Source organism: Hypomesus nipponensis, chromosome 9, assembly GCF_054491055.1.
Source record: "Hypomesus nipponensis isolate SF chromosome 9, ASM5449105v1, whole genome shotgun sequence".
In the NCBI taxonomy this organism is placed as follows: Eukaryota; Metazoa; Chordata; class Actinopteri; order Osmeriformes; family Osmeridae; genus Hypomesus; species Hypomesus nipponensis.
The window spans coordinates 7,348,447-7,367,560 of record NC_140369.1 but is presented as its reverse complement, the minus strand read 5'-3'; the positions used below and the strand labels follow the sequence as shown (position 1 = coordinate 7,367,560).

The window sequence follows — 19,114 nt, the reverse complement described above, 5'->3', positions numbered from 1 at the left end:
CTGTGTGGACTTTCAACCCTGGGTCTGTTAGCTGGGTAAAGAGACTGCTGTATCACAGGTATTGACACACTTATAATGAGGTCTGATTCTTTTTGATGAGTGTGTGTATGTGTGCGTGTGTGTGTGTACAGACACTTTAAATCCTGTCACTCAGCAGTTATAAGAGAGAGCTTGTATTTACTTTGCAAACATTCTCTGTGTGTTTGTGTGAGACTTGAAAGTGTGTGTGTAAGATTTGAAAGTGTGTGTTTATTTGTGTAAGATTTGGAAGTGTGTGTGTGGGAAGGTGGGTGGGGGTTGTTTGTTCCAAGAGTGCAGCTTTGCATGTTTGTTTTTGATGAATACGTTGTTTGTATGCTTTTCATGTAGTTAGTGTACATTTATTTGAGTGAATAATTTAGCTAATTTCTGTGTACAATGTTGTCAACCCATACCACTGTGTGGGGTTTGTATCTATCTGTGTGTGTGTGTCAATGTGTGAGGCGTTTAAGCCACCTGCCTCTCTGCTGCTGTACTTCTCAGAGTTGTGATGTAGAGCCGTGGATCGCGTTCAGCCGGGGGGTTAGGGTTAGCCCACTGTAAACCATGGATCTAACACGGCCCGCCCTCTTAGACACACCCCTCACTGGGAGGCGGGGAGGCGGGAAGGGTGGGAGGGTGGGAGGGTGGGAGGCGGGGAGGCGGGGAGGGTGGGAGGGTGGGAGGCGGGGAGGCGGGGAGGGTGGGAGGGTGGGAGGCGGGGAGGGTGGGAGGCGACGAGGGTGGGTGGGAGGGTGGGTGGGAGGCGGGGAGGGTGGAAGGCGGGGACACACAGGGCCCCTGGGGGCCGTCGAGCACCTCAAAATGGACCGCCGTGCCTCAGCTCTGACCCTGTTGTGCTGTGCCTCTCCTAGGACCCGGAGGAGAGTGAGAAGAGGAAGAGCAGGAGAGTGTGTGTGCAGTTATGGCTCATCCCCCAGGCCTATAGAAGACCAGCTCAGAGAAAGATCAGAGAGGAGTAGAACTGAGGACCAAAGGTAAAAATGTACACCTGACCTCAACCGTTGCTCATTCATTCCTACTTTTCTCTCTATTCTTTGAAGAACCTCTGTCTGTATCTACTCCCCCTCCTCTATCCCTCCCCCACCCCTCCCTCTCTTGCAGGATGAAGCCGTGGGGGAGGTCAACATGGCCGTTGCAGGTGGCCTTTCTTGTCGCCGCGGTGATGCTATGCGGTGGTCCCGTGTCTGCTGGCAACCGTAACCATCGGGGACAGACAGGTATAGCAGGTCCTGCTTTTAACCCCAACCCCACATGAGGTTAATTACTCTGTCCTGATGCCAACACAGCAGTCCCCTTAGCCTGTCACCAGGCACGGCTCCCAGAGTGCAGGGTCTCACAGGTGACAGCTCCTTTGTCCCTCACAGTCACACAGCGGGCCATCGAGAGCTGCCTGTTCTAAAGCCTGCATGCAAAACACACCACGATTGAATGATGCAGGCTGGAGCAAAAAGCCCTTTAGCTGTCAAACACACAGCTGACTCAGAGTGTGACGGTGATCTGATCTACAGAGCAGAGCAGCAGGACGGAGGTGACCACTAGCACTCTGCTAATACTCTCTGTGGTTCCGTTTCAGACTTAGAATCAGACTAAGGCCCAGGATCGGGTATAGGTAAGGACAGCTTCCCTGTAGAGAGTTCCAAGAAATAGCCTTAGAACTGCTCTATGAGTACACCTATAACCATGCATTGATTTAACTATCAGGCCAGTGGTGAAACATCATCCACCACACCCCTGTCTACTCAAAACACACACTCACAGAGAGAGAGAGACACACACACACACACTCACTCACAGAGAGAGAGAGAGACACACACACACACTCACAGAGAGAGAGACACACACACACACTCACAGAGAGAGAGACACACACACACACAGAGAGAGAGAGAGAGAGAGACACACACACACACACACTCACAGAGACACACTCACACTCGCAATCCCCAACCTCAACTATTCCAATTATCACCCACTAATAAAAACCACTTCCCAAGATAAAATCAGTATGTATGTATATATGCGTTGGTTAGACCAACATTAATTGACACCCACAAGCTAACATGCTCTAATTTGCATGATTCATTATAACCTCCCCCTGTGTCCGAGTGACCAACAGAAGCCAATAAAAATATCACCACGCCTGGCGGTAGCTACAGGGCCACAGGGACCGTTCTGCTAAGTCACTCACCCCCCCCCCCCTCCCTCCCGCCCACATCCACACACACCCCAGCACCCCACATCTCACACCTCCTTCAGAGTCACCCCTCTCCTACTTAATTATGACTATTTCCTTAATTATCCTCTTGTTTCCTAGCAGCATCCTGGAGTTCTGCCTCCCGATGCAAGGTGACCTTTGTGTGGCCCAGAAATGCCATCAGCATCTCCTCACCAGTGACTGATGGTATTAGTTTTCTTTTGATGGCGCGGAGGCTGCCTGTGCTACACCAGTCTTTCAGCATGAACGCCACTAATTGCAGTCCCAATCTGTTGTGAAGGTCAGCTGCGGTCTCTTCTCCCCTCTGATTTCACACCGTTTCAGAGGAAACGGCAGACGACTTGTTTCCGCTCCAACCACAGACGTCCGTTAGAGGATTCCCACTAATTGGTCGACGCTTAAGACTTGTTTGCTGTAAAGCTGTGCAATACACAGACGGCACTGTGAAGGGGGAAAACAATAATTGGATGGGCATCGCAATACCTACATTTGTTTTCCTCTGTTCTCTATCTTAGGTTTCTCTGTAAGGCTATTTGTAGACTAGGCTATAGTCAGATTAGGCCCGATCAGTGTGCTGTTGTACCAATTGTTGCCACATGGTGGCTCTGGAGGTCAAAAAATACCTAATTGAAGGACTTTACTCCATCTTTAGGTTTGTTTACTCAAGATTGTTCTGTATGACACTTCAGAACTCCTTAGGATAAGTAACACATAATAACACTAATAGAAGTGTATAAAATAAGTTTCATCTTTCATCTCAGTTTCACCACCCTGGCAGGGTGTGTTTGGATCAGCCAGTAGTGATCTCTGAGGAAACTATTACACGTAAGGTTCTTTTTTTCTCTGCCAATGTTCTTTCGGGCTTGAAAGACAATAAGCCTTAGTCATCGACAGACACTCAGACATAGGCACGCACACACATACCCACATACACGCACCCACACACCCACCCACATACCCACACACACACAGACATACATACCCACACACAGGCACCTTTTTGTGCGTACGGCTTATCACTCTTCACAACCACACAGACAGATCCCAGTTAGATGGCTACCAAGTACGGGTTTCTCAGGGTGAAAACCAATTTGTGTTCGCTCCCTTTCCTTTCCTTTTTTTCCCTTGTTTTTTTCTGCTTCAGCCACAATGGCTTTTGATCAGGGCCTGGGAAGACTGGAGGGTTAGGAGCGCTGTGTGGAAGAAGGCCGCTCAACATATCCACCACTTGATGATAAAATGTTTTTTTTGGAACACCTTGTTAAAAGTAACAAAAAACAACGGAGAAAGCGTTTTCTCACTTGTTCACTGCCAAAACTGTGCCTTCCTGTCCCCAGCTGTCCTAATGGGCCCCTGCCCTAGGCCAGGTGTGTTCTAGCTGAGGAAGGTAGCGGGTCTGTGAAAGGAACAGTAACATTCTGTTTCAGCTCTAGCGGAGCCACATCAAAGTCAATCAGGCCAGAGATGTGCAGCATACAGCAAATGTTTACTCCTCGACAGGTCTGCAAACGCCTTTGTAAACCGAGATTTGTTCAAACGTTTGTTAACCGAGACCGTAGATCGAGGTTTACAAACAAATCGTTTTAACAAATCGAGGCGACAAAGCGTTTGGTGACCTGTCGAATAGTAAACATTTGGTTTCTTATATACTACAACAATACGTGGGAAGATCCCAAACAAACACGTCGAATCTGGAGCAGACGCCATGTTGTCAGAGCAATCAGCTGCACTTGCACTGGTGACGTCACAACATCTCCAAGGCAACATATCAACAGCTGAACAGAACAACTCTCTGATTGGTTAAAAACGTTTATTTACCTCCGCAAACATTCGGGAGGTCAATAAACGGATTTATTAATTTTGAGAACGTCTTCTGGACCAATAGGAACAGCGTATTGGTCCAATTATTACACTGGTATATAAGAAACTCATTTACAAGGTCACCTTGACGAGACAGTATGGCCCCACTGAGTGAAGGTACACACACTAACCTCAGTCTCAGAGGTTAGTGTGTGTTTGGCATTCTGTTCTTACCGTTATCTAGACACAACACAAAAGTCAGTGCTGTACATCGTTTGTATGAATGACTAACATTACTTGTCTGTATTCCATAGTCTGGTATTGAGAGTCCCATTACGGCCCAACAGCATCCCATTACCGTCAAACAACTCCCCTAAGAACCCCCAGAGCAGAGGGATAACAGCTACAGGCCACAGACACAGAAACAAGAGAGGATTTGTGGACCTTAAGACTGGTTTGAATGAGTAGCGTGTCGGTCTGTGCTCGGCTTGCAGACGTGCGTGTGTGTGTGTGTGTGTGTGTGAGTGAGTGTGTGTGTGAGTGTGCGTTTTCCTTCTTGACAAACAGTGCTCCCCAGTCACAGTGAGTGGGTTTTATTGGGGATAGATTTGCGTATAAATGAGGTGGCTGCGTAGGAGCACTCAGCCGTGCAAACAACCTGTTAGATTAGCATACATCTGTGGATGGGGCCTGATTTGGACCTGTTAAACACAGATAATGTCAATGTGATTGATGGTGCATGCGGGGCAGCTCTGCACAGAGGCAAGGGGGCTGGAAAGGGGAAAGGAAGGAGAGATGGACAGAAGAGGTTTGGTTATATCCAAGGGAGGGAGAGAGAGGGAGAGAGGGGGAGGGAGAGAATGGAGGATGAGGGGACAGTAGGTGAGAGGAAAGCCGAGCTGGAGGTCAGGGGTCGTGTGCGGTAGAAGTGGGAAGAGGAAGAGAATAGTGAGGTGTGTTCCTCTGTAAGTCAAGCAGGGTCCACGTAGTCAAAGACAATGTTCAACCGCAAATCCACCCTCACAAGCACAATCCACTGTTTACTCATGGAGTCTGGATTGATCGTGCTATCATCCTCCGATAGAGGGGTCCATGTCTGCTATCCTCCTGCACGTCCCCTGCATCAACGCTTGCGTCTCTGCCCGAGATGGTAAACGCCTGGCCTTTAGCCGCAGACGACTTGTCACATATCGACAGAGGAAAGACACGCTTTTTGATAAATTGCACAATGCTTTGTCTGCCGCTGTCTGTCAGAATACATTAGTCGCCTGGCTGCCCCATCATTTCAAGGTAGCGCTGCTTTGTTTAGAGCACAGTAAACCTTCAGCCGTCACAGGAATAGAAGCATTTACCCATGCTTGAGAATCCAGCCCGTTTCAGCCTGAGTTGAGATTTATTACGTTAAGACTGCTGTAAGACCCATGTGGGAACATGATGGTTTACTTTGAGCACTGCAACACTGATTACTGTGTGACCATGGCCTTTTTAAACCTGTGCTTACACTTTCAAAACAACGTAAACACATCAGGGACAGGTGAGAGTTTCACACATGGATACGGGAGATACAGAAAGAAGAGTGAGAACAAGAAAAAGATCAAAACAGAGAGAGATAGAGACCAAAAAAAGGAGAGGAAAGAGTTATAGAGAAAGAGAGAAAGAAATTGGGACTGAAGATTTCTGCCCCTGTGACCTCATTATGCCACCAGGAAGAAGCCTTACCTCTGTCCTCCCCTCTGTCAGAGACAGAGACCCACGCCTACAGACCTTCCTGCTTCACACACACACACACACACACACACACACACACACACACACACACACACACACAGGCATGCACACATACTGACACACTCCTACAGTACATCTATACCCATATACATATGTATTTGTGTGTGTGTGTGTGTCTGTACAAATGACTTTTTGCTTCGACTCTCATGACGCGGTTTTGTCATGACATGGTGGGAGGTATACAGTGGTGGATCCACAGCTGTGTTTCAGTAACGGACATTTGAACCACTGTGATCCTCTTATGTTCACTCTGAAATGTATGGAATGCATGCAATGAGGCAGAACTATTTCACAGCACAAGTCTATCTCTTAGAATACTATTTGGCATAGTGATGGAATTCTTCTGTTTTATCCATCACTTTGTATTCTGGTTCAGTGGGAGTTTGCACAAGCGTTTTAGCTCTCTCTCTCTCTATTCTGCAGGATTCTCTCTATAACATTGTTATGCTCCGTGGTGTCTAGGAGTGTAAACGTGCCTCAGCTTGGACGTTGGAGTGCCAATACAGTATGTTTCACTCTGCGTGTATGAGATGGCTGATGCGTGTGCATGTTCACGTGTGTGTTTTTTGGTGTGTGTGTGAGTATGTCCGTGCTCATGCTCGTGTAGGCTACATGTGCGTGTGTGTCTGGGTGTGTTTGCAGTGATAATCCGCCAGCTCCTCTATTCCCAGGGGAGACGGGGACAGAGGACTGTGGGAAATGAAAACAGAGGGATGATGGCGGAGGAGTGCCCTGTGAGAGGGTGGGATCATTGAGAGGGCTCTCTGGAGAAGACAACAAACAAACTATAAATCAGGAAGGATGAGAGAGGCCATGGCCTTCTGAAATAGAACTCAATATTGTGTGTGTGTGTGTGTGTGTTTGGTTTGAGAGGAAATGAGTATCTCAAAGCTTATTCAACACAAGTTAAGAATTAATGGATCACTTTTTTACCTGTCCATGCATGAGGAGGATGTTTTAGTTTTATTTTCCAGGCCACTCTTAGACCACTCTTACAGAATTTGCATTGATTCATTTATCCAACGATAGATACTATTGTATAGACTCCCTATCCAAGCCCACACTGTAACTTATCTGACCAGAAAAGCTTACATCACAATAACTATCATTCCAATATTCATTAATTTCATTAGTTAGAAACACCATTACAAATATTTGGTGAAACACTCTTGGATTTCCCAAGGCGAGCTGTGGATTTGCATATTCAGTTGTTTGTCACACCTCCTAATATTCTCCATACATTATAAATGCACCAACCCAGCCACTATCTTGTTGTTTTTATTTACAGGAAGACCCAGACTAATTACACTAGGACTGCTAATGAACCAGTCTGGCTGAGGATGGAGCTAAAGCCCTGGCATAACAACAGTGGCTTGTGTTGAAAGACTAGTCGCGAGAGGTTGAAGAACCTTCTCTACTGTTTATACGGCTGTGAATAATTCAACAGATTTTTATTGTATAAACCCTGAATACTCAATGCAATATATGTACTTTTTGGGGGGTTTAATTTGAATGTGGTTTGTCACTAATGCATGTTATATGCATTAGAATACCACAGTAGACCACATTAACTCAACTGGATGGCTTTGAATAATATCTCTACCCCCTCTCCTCCCTCCCTCTCCTCCTCTCACCCTCCCCTCCCCTCCCCTCCCCTCCCCTCCCCTCCCCTCCCCTCCCCTCCCCTCCCCTCCCCTCCCCTCCCCTCCCCTCCCCTCCCCTCCCCTCCCCTCCCCTCCCCTCCCCTCCCCTCCCCTCCCCTCCCCTCCCCTCCCCTCCCCTCCCCTCCCAGCTTCTTACCAGGTAAAGCAGGGCACCTGTGATGTAGTGGCCATTCACCGCTGCTGTAACAAGAACAAGATCGAAGAACGCTCTCAGACTGTCAAGTGCTCCTGCTTCCCTGGCCAAGTCGCTGGCACAACCAGGGCTAGGCCCTCCTGTGTGGAAGGTAAAAGCAGAGTGTGTATGTGTGTGTGTATGTAAGTGTGTGTGTTTCCTGTTTTCACCGCAACCTATATTCTCTGGAACGGCACCAATCACATATTCTATTGTTAATGCACCTCATGAAATATTCACCATGCAGCAAAACACATCCACTTCCTGCAGGGACAGGAAGCTGGCAGTCGTTTCTACGCACTCACTTTCGTCCCGTGACAAAGACAGGCTGCACGTCTCTGTGCCCTCAGCCTTTATCTCTGCTAGATCAGGTAACATTAAAGGTTATGGCCACAGCCAGCTAATGCAGGTGATAAAAGATCTCCTGTCCCTTATCCCCAGTGCTAGGAGGACGGAGAGGGAAATACACCACAGCTGTCACAGGCTGCCTGCTTTTGCCCAAGGCTTGAAATCAAAACCACAATTTGAAAGGCATGATTTCATTTGGGAAAGCCTTCTATTTCATATCTGTTGAGGCTATTTGTCCATATATCAGGAAATAATAGAGAGAAATTATTTTACGGTCTGTTGCACTCAATCATATCCCTACACTCAACCCTATAAGATCATGTTTACACAAATAAAACGCTGACCATGGAAAATGGATTACACTGAAAAAACTGAAGATATAGATATACGCTGTGCAAACTTTGGTGTGTGGATTGGAGACGGCGAGGGTGGGGTCGTCGTGGAGAAAGAAAGATGGGGGAGGGGGAAAGAAATGCAGAGCTTGAGTTGTGAATGGTTGAGGCTGTTGTTTCTGTAATGATGAAGAGGAGATGGACCTGGTGTCTGCCTGTCTTCAGGGGTGGTTCCCTAGTGAGGGACAGACTGAGTGTCATTGACCTCCATCAGGAGTACAACTCCTTCTGCCTATCCCTTGAGAACACACACACTCACTCACACACACACACACTCACACACACACACACACCATCGCCAGATGTATTAACCCCTCCTCCCGAGGGAAATAGAAATGTGTCCCGTACGTGAGCGGAGTGTGCGAATCAGACAGAGAGGTGGAGAGGGAGTCAGAGGTAGAGTAACCTCTGGCACTGACTTCAATGTCTCTGTTTATCTTCAGTAAAGCCTCTTTCCCTTTTCTTCTTCCCACAAGAAAGCTGTTTGTGCCAAGGTCAGCTGAGTTAGATCCAGAGCTGAACGTCTTGCATTCTCTCTGGCTCCCAGTCTTGCTGTGATGCACTGTGATGTTTCATCGTCTCATACAGCTGAAATGACACAGTAAATATTATACTGAATATCGATAATGTATATGCCCAGTGTTTGCAATAAAATAGGATTTGAAAATAATTAAGTACAGATATTGCGGGACAGGGACTACTCATGTGAATTTGTGCATGTGTGCACTTTGAGTTCTTGATTATTTGCTGTTGTTACTATATGCACTATTTGTAGGTTGTTTTGGATAGTAGTATTAATGAAATGCTAAAAAAAAGTAGTTTGGGTAGATTTCTGGACTGCTGTTCCCATGTCTGGCCAGTAGATGGTGTTGTTTCTTTCCTTTTCAAATGATTTGACATGCTTCAAATGCTTCCCTGTATTTATTTTGTCTTCTAAATAAGCAGAAATTTTGCATTCATCTAATTTATTGAGATTTTCAGACTGGAACGATAGTTTGATAATGCACCCAGTCAACCAGACCTAAGGTAAATTACTCTGAATTAGAAAGTTAGGTAGAGAAATTGTGCTCCAAAATGTCATCACTATACTTCAGGTTCCTAGGTGGTGTATGACTCATACACATTTGATATTGCTCTGCATCACGGCCCACCATAAGACCCAAAGGACTCAACTATGCTCTGTTCTAAGTTAATGCCCTGTAGGGAGCACTGGAAGACGTGGCCCATAGCACAGTGAATGACATGTTCAGGGAAGGGAATCATCCCTGACTGAGGTGCTCCGTCTCTTCCGCCAGTGTTTGGACTCTGGAGCTGGTGATGAGGTTCTCATGTGGAGCTGTACCACATGAGAAGACAGAGTGAGCCTGAGTCTTTTAATGATGGCCGATGACATGAACGTCTGGCTTTGTGCCAGGCCCCTGGCAGCTTTGACACCTTAGAGAACTGGCTGCCGCTCCTGTTTATCCCGGCTTACATCAGTCTCTGGCTGCTCTCCTTCCTCTCTCTCCTCCTCTCCTGCCTTGCTCTGTGTGAACTCGATCCTGAATCCCACTCCCACGAGGTTGCACGGGAGAATCACTCCTCAGCTGTCTTTGAAAGAGTCTGTGGTGCAAGCACAAGCGTTGCGAGGGGGAAGTCTCTCGATGTCTCAACTTCTAACATGGCGCCTCAAAAATGGAATGGATGGGGTCAAAGTCATAATAGCCAATAAGCAAAGGTCGAGAGGGGCGTCTCTATTTGTCAAGGCGCTCCGTGGGGAGGCGGTGTGTGTGTGTGTGTGCCCTTTGGAGCCTGCTAAGGATTGTGCTGCATTATTAGTATACCACATTAACTGTTGAAAGACAGAGCCAGTGACCTGAGTCAGTAGCAGTGGAACTTCAGGCTTGGTGACGCTGGGTCGGGCTAGGGGGGCTGAGGGGTGGTGGTAGTGGTGGGGGGTGGGGGTTGGGGTGGCGGTAGGTCTAACCTGATGGAGAGAAAAGGAGGAAGGGATTGATGGGTTTAGAAGGGGGAGGTCAGGTGGAGCTCAAAGAAAGAACTAGGAGAGATGCTGTGGGTTTGTTTCACATGACGCAGCTCTGCTGTTCTCCTGGCTGTCTCTCTGCAGTTCTCCTGGCTGTCTCTCTGCAGTTCTCCTGGCTGTCTCTCTGCAGTTCTCCTGGCTGTCTCTCTGTAGTTCTCCTGGCTGTCTCTCTGCAGTTCTCCTGGCTGTCTCTCTGCAGTTCTCCTGGCTGTCTCTCTGCAGTTCTCCTGGCTGTCTCTCTGCTGTGGTTTGTCCTTTCAGTTTGTGAGCGTCTGGGTGGTTGTCTTGTTTTGTCCGTTACTGGCAGTGAGCAGGATGCTCTTTGTGGTCAAAGGGACGGTTTGTAAATGTCACAGAGGCAATGTTCTCCTTAATTCTCCTCTTCTGTGTGTGTGGCTTTGTTGGTTTGTGTTTATGTGAATCTCAATATCTTTAAATAATGTAATAACGCTCCTCATGTTAGAGCCTGACAATACCCTCTCTCAGTCACACACAAGCGCTCACATACACAGTTCACAGTGAAAAGTTTTAATTGGTGACGACCCTTTAAAAGCGTTACGCTCGGATGAACATATTGTATCCTGGCTCCCATCAAGCCACCAGCAGCAGAATGTTACAGTGTCAGTGATGTGGGCCCCACAGAGAAATACGTGCTTTAGCAAGACTAATCTATTATTCCCTATGTGTTCAGTACATGATGATGAAAGGGGGAGGGTTAAGTAGCTCTCTTTGAAGTACGGTGGTGGATTATGTATATCTATTTTCATCTCATGCTCAGCATTCCCCAGGTCAGCCGTCAAAAGGCACTTTCATTGTGCCTGTAATTGATTAAATCATGCTTATTTTGTTGCGCTATGTGTACCACAGAGAAAGCCCTGTTGATATTGAGTGTACCATATGTTAGACAGATTTGCGTTTCAGTCGAGTTCACCTGTCAACACAGTGATAGCTGGTGTTATAGATGAGTTTGCATGTTTGTTTTTCCCCACTGTGGTTTCAGCATCGATGGTATGCCACTGGACCATGTTGGGTGTGGGTGGTGACAGGTCTGTTTCTATGTGACTCTATGTAGTCATACCTGCAGTTTTAACTTTGTCCACATGATGTCACACACATTCAACAACAACGCTGGAGTCACATAGAAAAACACACACACAAGCGGACACACATGCCGACACACACAAACACCAAGTGTTTTGACAGAATGTGCATTCAGGGATACACTGATTGAATATGTTGCGTTGTGTGACATTTGTCAGTGCTATTGTAGATTGACATATCATCATCAGTGATATGAGACAGTCCTCTAGGCAGCCTTGAGGGTTGACACCTCCATAGACCTTATTTAGACAGACAGCCCCGAGACAAGCCAGAGCCTTAGCAGTTTGACAGAACAGGCATCACCGAACCCATACCTGCAGCTTTCATCCTCAGCTGCCAAAGACAAGATTAAACGTTTTGAGACATTTTTCGATGAAGAGTATTACATTACTCATATATATGTAAATAATCAAGTTATTAGTTAATACTAGATTTGCTTGTGTTGCTGCGTCTGTTATTGAGGTAACAGAACTGAATCTGACGCTGGTTTGCCTACTCATTAGTTGCAGCTTAGAGCTGGATGACATCTTTCTTGAGTCTTTGTCAGTAAATATGGAGGATAAACCAAATACAAATTTTGATTATGCAGCGTGTTGGAAAATTAATTGTATCTAATTGATCTATGGCGGAGATTTTCTGCATCACCAACAGCCTTTTAACCTTACCATGACAACACAATCATTTTGCCGTTCCTGTTTCTGAAATGACAGACAGGTGCGTAGATGTTCTCCCACGGCCCGATACCCCCCCCCCCCCACCACCACCACCCTAGAAGAAGGGAGGAGAGTGTCACACTAACTCTATAATGGCTCTTACAGGCTATGCTCATTAGCTCTAAATAACATCCTTGGAGCGATAAGCACCATCGGCCGACACCATAATGGCAACATTAACGAGCATTATACAGCCATTGGTTTTTAGAACCACTTACTGCCACCGAGCTCGTGCATCATAACAGCATGTTCCTCAGTGCTGTGTGACGGTTTGGGTAATTGATTGTGGATTGTGCTGCATCTTTTTGAACAGTGACAGTCCCTCTCTTATTTCTGCTGTAACCTTTCCTCTCCCCTGGCTTTCTCTTTCTTTCTCAAAATCTCTTTTTTTTTCTTTTCACTTTTCACTTTTTACTCTCACTCTTCCTCCCCTTCTTTCTCCACCTGTGGCTCTCGTTCCTCATTCCATTTTCTTCTTTTCCTTCTTCCGTCATTTAGCTCTTTCATTGGTCCCAAAAACACTGTTTTGGTGAACTTCCCATTCACTTACACCCGCTATTTATCTCTCGCACTCTCAATCACATTTTCTTTCTCACACCCTTTCCCTTATTCTGTCCCTACTTCTCTTTACCTAACACTCTCTCTCTCTCTCTCTCTCCCTTCTTCTTACATGACAATTGAGGGGATTTGCTCATGTTCTTTTGCATAATTCTAAAGAAAGCCCATTTTGCAGCAGATTTGACTCCCTCCTCCCTTTGTTGGAAATAATTGTTCGCAACAACCCTGTATGTGAGACAGACCACAACCCCCTATCTCCCCCTTTTACAGTAATTGATTAGTCAGTCATTGATTAGTCAATCAAAGTAGGGAATACGCTAGCAACTTAACGCGATGCTGCCCATATTATCAGTCCTTATTAGTGGAATGGATGGCGACAGATTTTTGTCCACTGAGGTCTACACCATGAGGTCAGATGAGATGGTTATCTTAACAGTGATGCGTCCGCTCTGAGAGAAGGGAAGCCATAGTTTAAGGCACCACCCAACCCAGATCTGGGTCAGGTCCAAGACAGTCTACTCTGACAGGCTCTCCAACTGTAGCATTATACATGCCACCTTCCTCACTGTGATTCTTCACTAAACGTGTTCTCTATCACCTTGTTTAAAATCACAACCTCTTTGTCACAGGGTACTTCATGGCTTTGGTGTAATTGCTGCTGAACATATTCCACTAATCTAGAAGTGTGCATGGTGTCACTCTTCAATGACGATCGCTCATGTGCCGATAAAGTTTAACAGCTCTTCATCACGAGGTAACACTTAGAGTGTGTCAGTGCCGTACTTCTCACCCTCTCAGGTAGAGCTCAGGCATTGACAGAGAAGTCACCTCTTCACAGCGTCAACATGATAGACTTTTTATGTGATCGCGGTAAAAGCCATGTCTAACATGTGAGACGATCAATTCTGTGCATATTGTTACTGTATACAGTGCAAGGCATGCTGTATTACTAAGCCATTGTAAGTTAACACCAATGAACTCATGCAATTTCAATGTATCTGGTGAAACTGGTCTAACATTGTTGAAATCAGTGTAGCACCATTGGACTGCCACTAAGCCACAAAGTTCCAGTGTCAAAGGTCACTCTAAACCTCACATCTTCCTATGGTACCTCTACTCTCTAAACCCAATCTGCACTATTCTGTGCTAATCTATTCTGTACTAGTCTCCTCTCTTTGGCTTAGTCCACTGAATGCCCCTTCCCCTCTCCTTTCCCCCTCTCGTCTCCAGCCTCCATCGTGCTGCAGAAGTGGTGGTGTCAGATGCACCCCTGCCTGGATGGAGAGGAGTGTAAGGTGCTCCCCGACCTCACTGGCTGGTCCTGCAGTACTGGGAACAAAGTCAAAACCACCAAGGTGAGATGAGGGCGTGCGTGTGTGTGGTTTGTTTCATGTGTGTGTTTTTGTGTGTGTGTGTGTGTACAGTATTCACCATGTGTATTTATACCAGGTGAACTGCAAGTAAGTGTCACAGGAAAACATTGAAAGAGTTTTTCTTTTGGTCTTCATATTGTATACAACAGCAAATGTGTGTGTACTGTTAAACTACTCCAAATTAAATGTACTTTGATTATGATTCAAATTTTAATCCCTCAGAATTTCAAATGTTATTTAAAAACAAAGGGACTTAATATTATAAATATTTTCAGCAGCTTCCCTCTTGGGAAACATCAGATGTTAATGAAACACTTTGGATCAATTCTGCGCCTGGATGAGTAAATGTTGACGTTCATTCAATTGACAGCCCCTGTTCTCTATAAAAAAAATCTTGTATGAATCATACTGAGAAATATAACGTGAACATAAAGTGAAGATAAACATAAACATAAAGGGACTGAATTAAGGCTCATTTTCTAAATAAAAAATATTTTGATTTTGAATACATTTAGTGAATGGACTGTAATTTCAGAATTGATGTGAGACATAAAGGAAATTAAAAATATGAAGAGAAAGAGCGAATCAACAACCGAGTTAGGCTTGTTTGTAAATCTATAAAGATCAAGAAAGACGAAGGGTAAATGCTTGGAGAAAACTGGACATACAATGGTATGTTGATTTTCGCTATTCAGACAGGGTCAATTGTTTTAAATGAAAGTCCTTCATGGCCCTTTGTAATCAGTCGAAGTGTGAAAGTTAATTTGCGGGATTGACGGCCAGGGTGTGTGTGTTGTGGGACGAGGCAGGTGTGGTTTACTCACAGGTGAAAAAGGAACAGAGAGGCAGTTGTGGAGAACACCATAGGCTCCATAAGAGTAATTGTTCGGAGAGACGGAATACAGTGGAACATCTGTCGCATTCATTAGAATGCATTATGGCTGGGGGGTTCCGCAGAGAGTTTCAAATTAAGAGCCCTAATTAAAGTGGTGAGAGGGCTCAACGAAGGTGTGAACGCACGCTGGAAAAGACAAGGCTGTTTGAATGAACGACTCCGGGACAGTGCAGGAATGAACAACCGATGGTGGAGTCATTGTGAAAGTCTACCATGTCCCTCCCTCTCTCTGCTCTCTTTATCTGACTGTCTAGCCAATCGGCTGTTTAGGGAGTGAGGGACGGCTGACTGCATCACTAGACATTAATTGCACATTTGCTTGGCATTGTGGGATAAGGAGCCCAGTTACTAGGAGACTTTATGGCAGATGTCACAGGAGATTGTTCCATGAAGCCGATGCCAAGGCAACTGCTCTTCCCCACGACCACTCTCTCTCCTTCTCCCTCGCCCTCGCCATACCCATGACCTTCTTTCTCTATTCTGTCTCCCCTCTGTTATGTGACGTGGAGGGCTCCACCTCTCCTTTGGCCTGTGTCCCTCACACCCACACTGCAGAGGTGTGGATTGTTCCCCCTGGGGCGGCAGGCAGAGTTGAACCTGCAGAATAAATTGTCCTGATCAAGTCACTCTCCTATCCCACTACACTGAACTATGCTGTCAGAGACTTTGTATGAGCAACTACATGAGAAGATTCTCTTAGTCAATCAGAGATAATTGAACGTCTCTGTGTCAGGGTTTCAACTGTGTGATGCCTTATCTCTACTGTTTTTCCCTCTCTGTTTTAGGTCACCCGATAGCAAGATAATTGGTGAGCTGTTAAGCCAATCAAGACTCAGAGATTATCTCCATATGTAAAGACCTGCTGACACATCTAATAATGAAACTGTCAGTGTCAACTACAGGAAGACATTACATCATATCAAGGTTTTGCAACATGTACTGGAACACACAAAGAAGGCAGTGATGATTGGAGACTTTGGGGATGCGAGGAAACACACTGCTCCAAAAGGACTACAATAGACCATTGATGGATACCCAGGGCATGTTTGGACCGAGCATTGGAAATCGAAGATACAAAGACTTTATATCGTCTTCGACTGAATCATGTAACGGACTCACAGGAGTGGCCAACGAGAGGTTATTTGGAAGCAACTGAAGGGTCCAAATAGAAGGTTGATTCAACCAAGCTTTTGTGGGGGAGAAGATGTGGTGGATTTAGAGACTGTGTGTTTGGATGGATCTGTGGAAAGATCTGGACTACTAAAACAAACAATCTGTTGTGATGGTTTCTCTTCAGCTGCGAGGAGGAGGAAGAGACAGCTCATAACTAGTGAAACACAGTTATTGTCTATTACTTACTCTTGTGGTTCAATTCACTATCATGAAAACTGTTTTCTGAGAGGCATTTTGCAGCTCTAATTATGGTTGCTGAGTAGGCTCATAACAGCATATTAATGATTCATGTAACATATTTGCACTAGTTGAAATCGTTTTGGGAATGTTTTGTTTTTCTAGTTATCTGGAGTATTTTGCTGTAGATGTCACATGAAATCAAAGAAAGGAAGATATTTTGTCAAATGTCTACCTTTATTGGTAAAGTTGAGTATGTCATTCCAATCCGCCCTCCTTGGCATTGTAGCATTACTGGTTTAATACAGTAAAAAACATGTTAGTATAAACTACGACCATTACAACATTTAAAAAGCCTTACAGTAATTAGCGTGGTGCTCGACTGTGAACTAGCAAAGTGGCTAATGCTTTATTTGGATAGTCCCTGTTGATCATTTGTAGATGCTGGAAACTATGAACAGAATGTCCCAAATGTGATTCTCTGCTGATACTCAACACATGAGGAGGGTTAGACTGAGGCTTAGTTGATAGTTACGTTATTCATTTCTTGATTGTTCATTGAGCATCCACAGTACAGTACTAAGAACTACCATCTACAATGGGATTATCTAAACAAAGGATAAGACACATCTCCCTATTTCAGCCCAGAGATGATTTGAAAGTTTGAATAAACAGCCTCTGTGACATCTCGTAAGTTAGCTGTAAAATAAAAAAAAGCCCATAAAACAATGGAAATGGTTCTGCGTATGTCGTTTTATGTTGTGCTGAGACTGTAGGTGAAAGGATTTTCTTTCTAAAATGTGACATTCACATTCTCTGCTTCACCTTCCAGTCCCTTATGTGGGAAATATAGGATTTGTTGTCATACTTTTTCCTCATCTGAAAGTTGCTGAATTCTGCTGAATGGTACCTTTCACTCACACCAGAGCTCTGCCCGAAACAAAAACCATTAGAATGCTTAGAAAATGCTTAACTTACGTATAACCTGTGGATTCTCCCTCCACAGGCATCTCTCTCTCTCTCTCTCTCTCTCTCTCTCTCTCTCTCTCTCTCTCTCTCTCTCTCTCTCTCTCTCTATCCCTCTCTCTCTGTCTCTCTCTCTCTCTCTCTCTCTCTATCCCTCTCTCTCTGTCTCTCTCTCTCTCTGTCCCTCTCTCTCTGTCCCTCTCTCTCTGTCTCTCTCTCTCTGTCTCTCTCTCTCTCTGTCCCTCTCTCTCTGTCTCTCTCTCTCTGTCTCTCTCTCTCTGTCTCTCTCTCTCTGTGCGTTACCATCCCTTCCCCTCCCAGTAGTGTCTATCTCCCTTGATCTGCGTCTCTGCTGTATCTGTGTATCAGTGTTGGGTCAGTGTGCCCCGGGGCCTGGCCCTGCTGGCTGAGAGGCCCTTCAGACAGCCTGCTTTGTGAGCTATGATAAATCTATCTGAGCCGGAGCTTTCCCAGTGCCGAAGCCCTGGGCCAGAGGGATCCAGGGACAGAAGGGCTAGTGGCAGCTCCACTCTCTCATTACTGAGTCCTGGATAGCACACACCCTCTCCCGGGAACACTGATATGTATTTTTATTCTTACTGTATGTGCAGTTAGGGCAGTCGAACCACAATGGCCCGCTACTTCCCGCTCTCTTTCAACTCCAATGGTCCACTTAAAGAACTCATTTTTTCTTATTTGCACCTATCTTTTCAAATGGTCACACTCAAACTGGCTAAGAATGTGCTCTCTTCTTTCCCGTCAGTCATCCCTCTATTCCTCCCTTTCTTTCTTTCTTCCTCTCTATCTCTCTCTTTACTTCACTCTTCTCTGACGCTGGCCTCCGGAGGTTCAGTGTTCTGGTGATGAGCCTGGTGCCAGGGCCCGTCCTACATGGTTCTCTGTAGCAGAATCAATATTTGAGGACAATTTGCGCTGCGCTGCTCCCTGGTGGCTGGGGCCGTATTCTGCACCTCAGCTCCTGGTCCAGCCGGGCTTGGAGAAGGGGAACGAGACCTGCAAGAGCACCTCTGAGAGCCCATCTCCAGTCACCATTATTGAAGAGAAACTGCACAGCACACCATGTATACAAGTACAGCTGCGATGCATTGAAGACACCTATGCAGAAGACAAAACCCTGTATATGTAATATGTAAAGCTGAAACTAGAAATGTAAACTGCAGTCATGGCAACTTGCTAATGAAAGAGCTTGAGAGAGAAAGAGAGACAGTCATAGACGGAGGGAGAGAGACAGAGAGGGAGAGAGGGAGAGACACAGGCAGAGGGAGAGAGACAGACAGATGAAAGACAGGCACACAGAGAGACATTAGGAGAGATGAGCCAGTCAAGGGAACAAACAGGATAGCGATAAAGAGGCAGAGATGGAGAGAGAGAAGAGTGAAGAGTATTTTAAGTGTGCCATTGTTTATGTGCTAAGCCTGGTAGTTCCCGAGAGGCCTTTTGCTTCGGCAAACTAGGCAGCTCGGGTGGTCCGTCAACACTCTCCTCAGCAATTTACACAATCACTACCTGAGGGGGGAAATAAACGCAAGATGCAGCGCTGCTTTGACTCCTCTGTCATCTTTTGTCAAGTCCATTTTGTATTACCCTCCAGCCCAATCCTGGAAACGCAGGGCGTATTCATGTTCAATGAGAAGCATAATCTTCAGATGAACATGTGCAGTGATATGGGTGACAATTAACTTATCGTAGCGGA

The 19,114-nt window shown here is 45.8% G+C and overlaps 1 protein-coding gene across 1 annotated transcript; it reads left to right on the top strand.

Annotated features, from left to right (window-relative positions):
- Positions 1 to 1,144: 1,144 nt before the first annotated feature.
- On the top strand, positions 1,145 to 17,149 carry tafa4b (TAFA chemokine like family member 4b). Its single transcript, XM_084705350.1, has 4 exons — positions 1,145 to 1,259; positions 7,638 to 7,793; positions 14,047 to 14,171; positions 15,870 to 17,149. The coding sequence occupies exons 1-4, from the start codon at positions 1,145 to 1,147 to the stop codon at positions 15,879 to 15,881; spliced, it is 408 nt and encodes a 135-aa protein (XP_084561476.1). The 3' UTR covers positions 15,882 to 17,149.
- Positions 17,150 to 19,114: the final 1,965 nt, after the last annotated feature.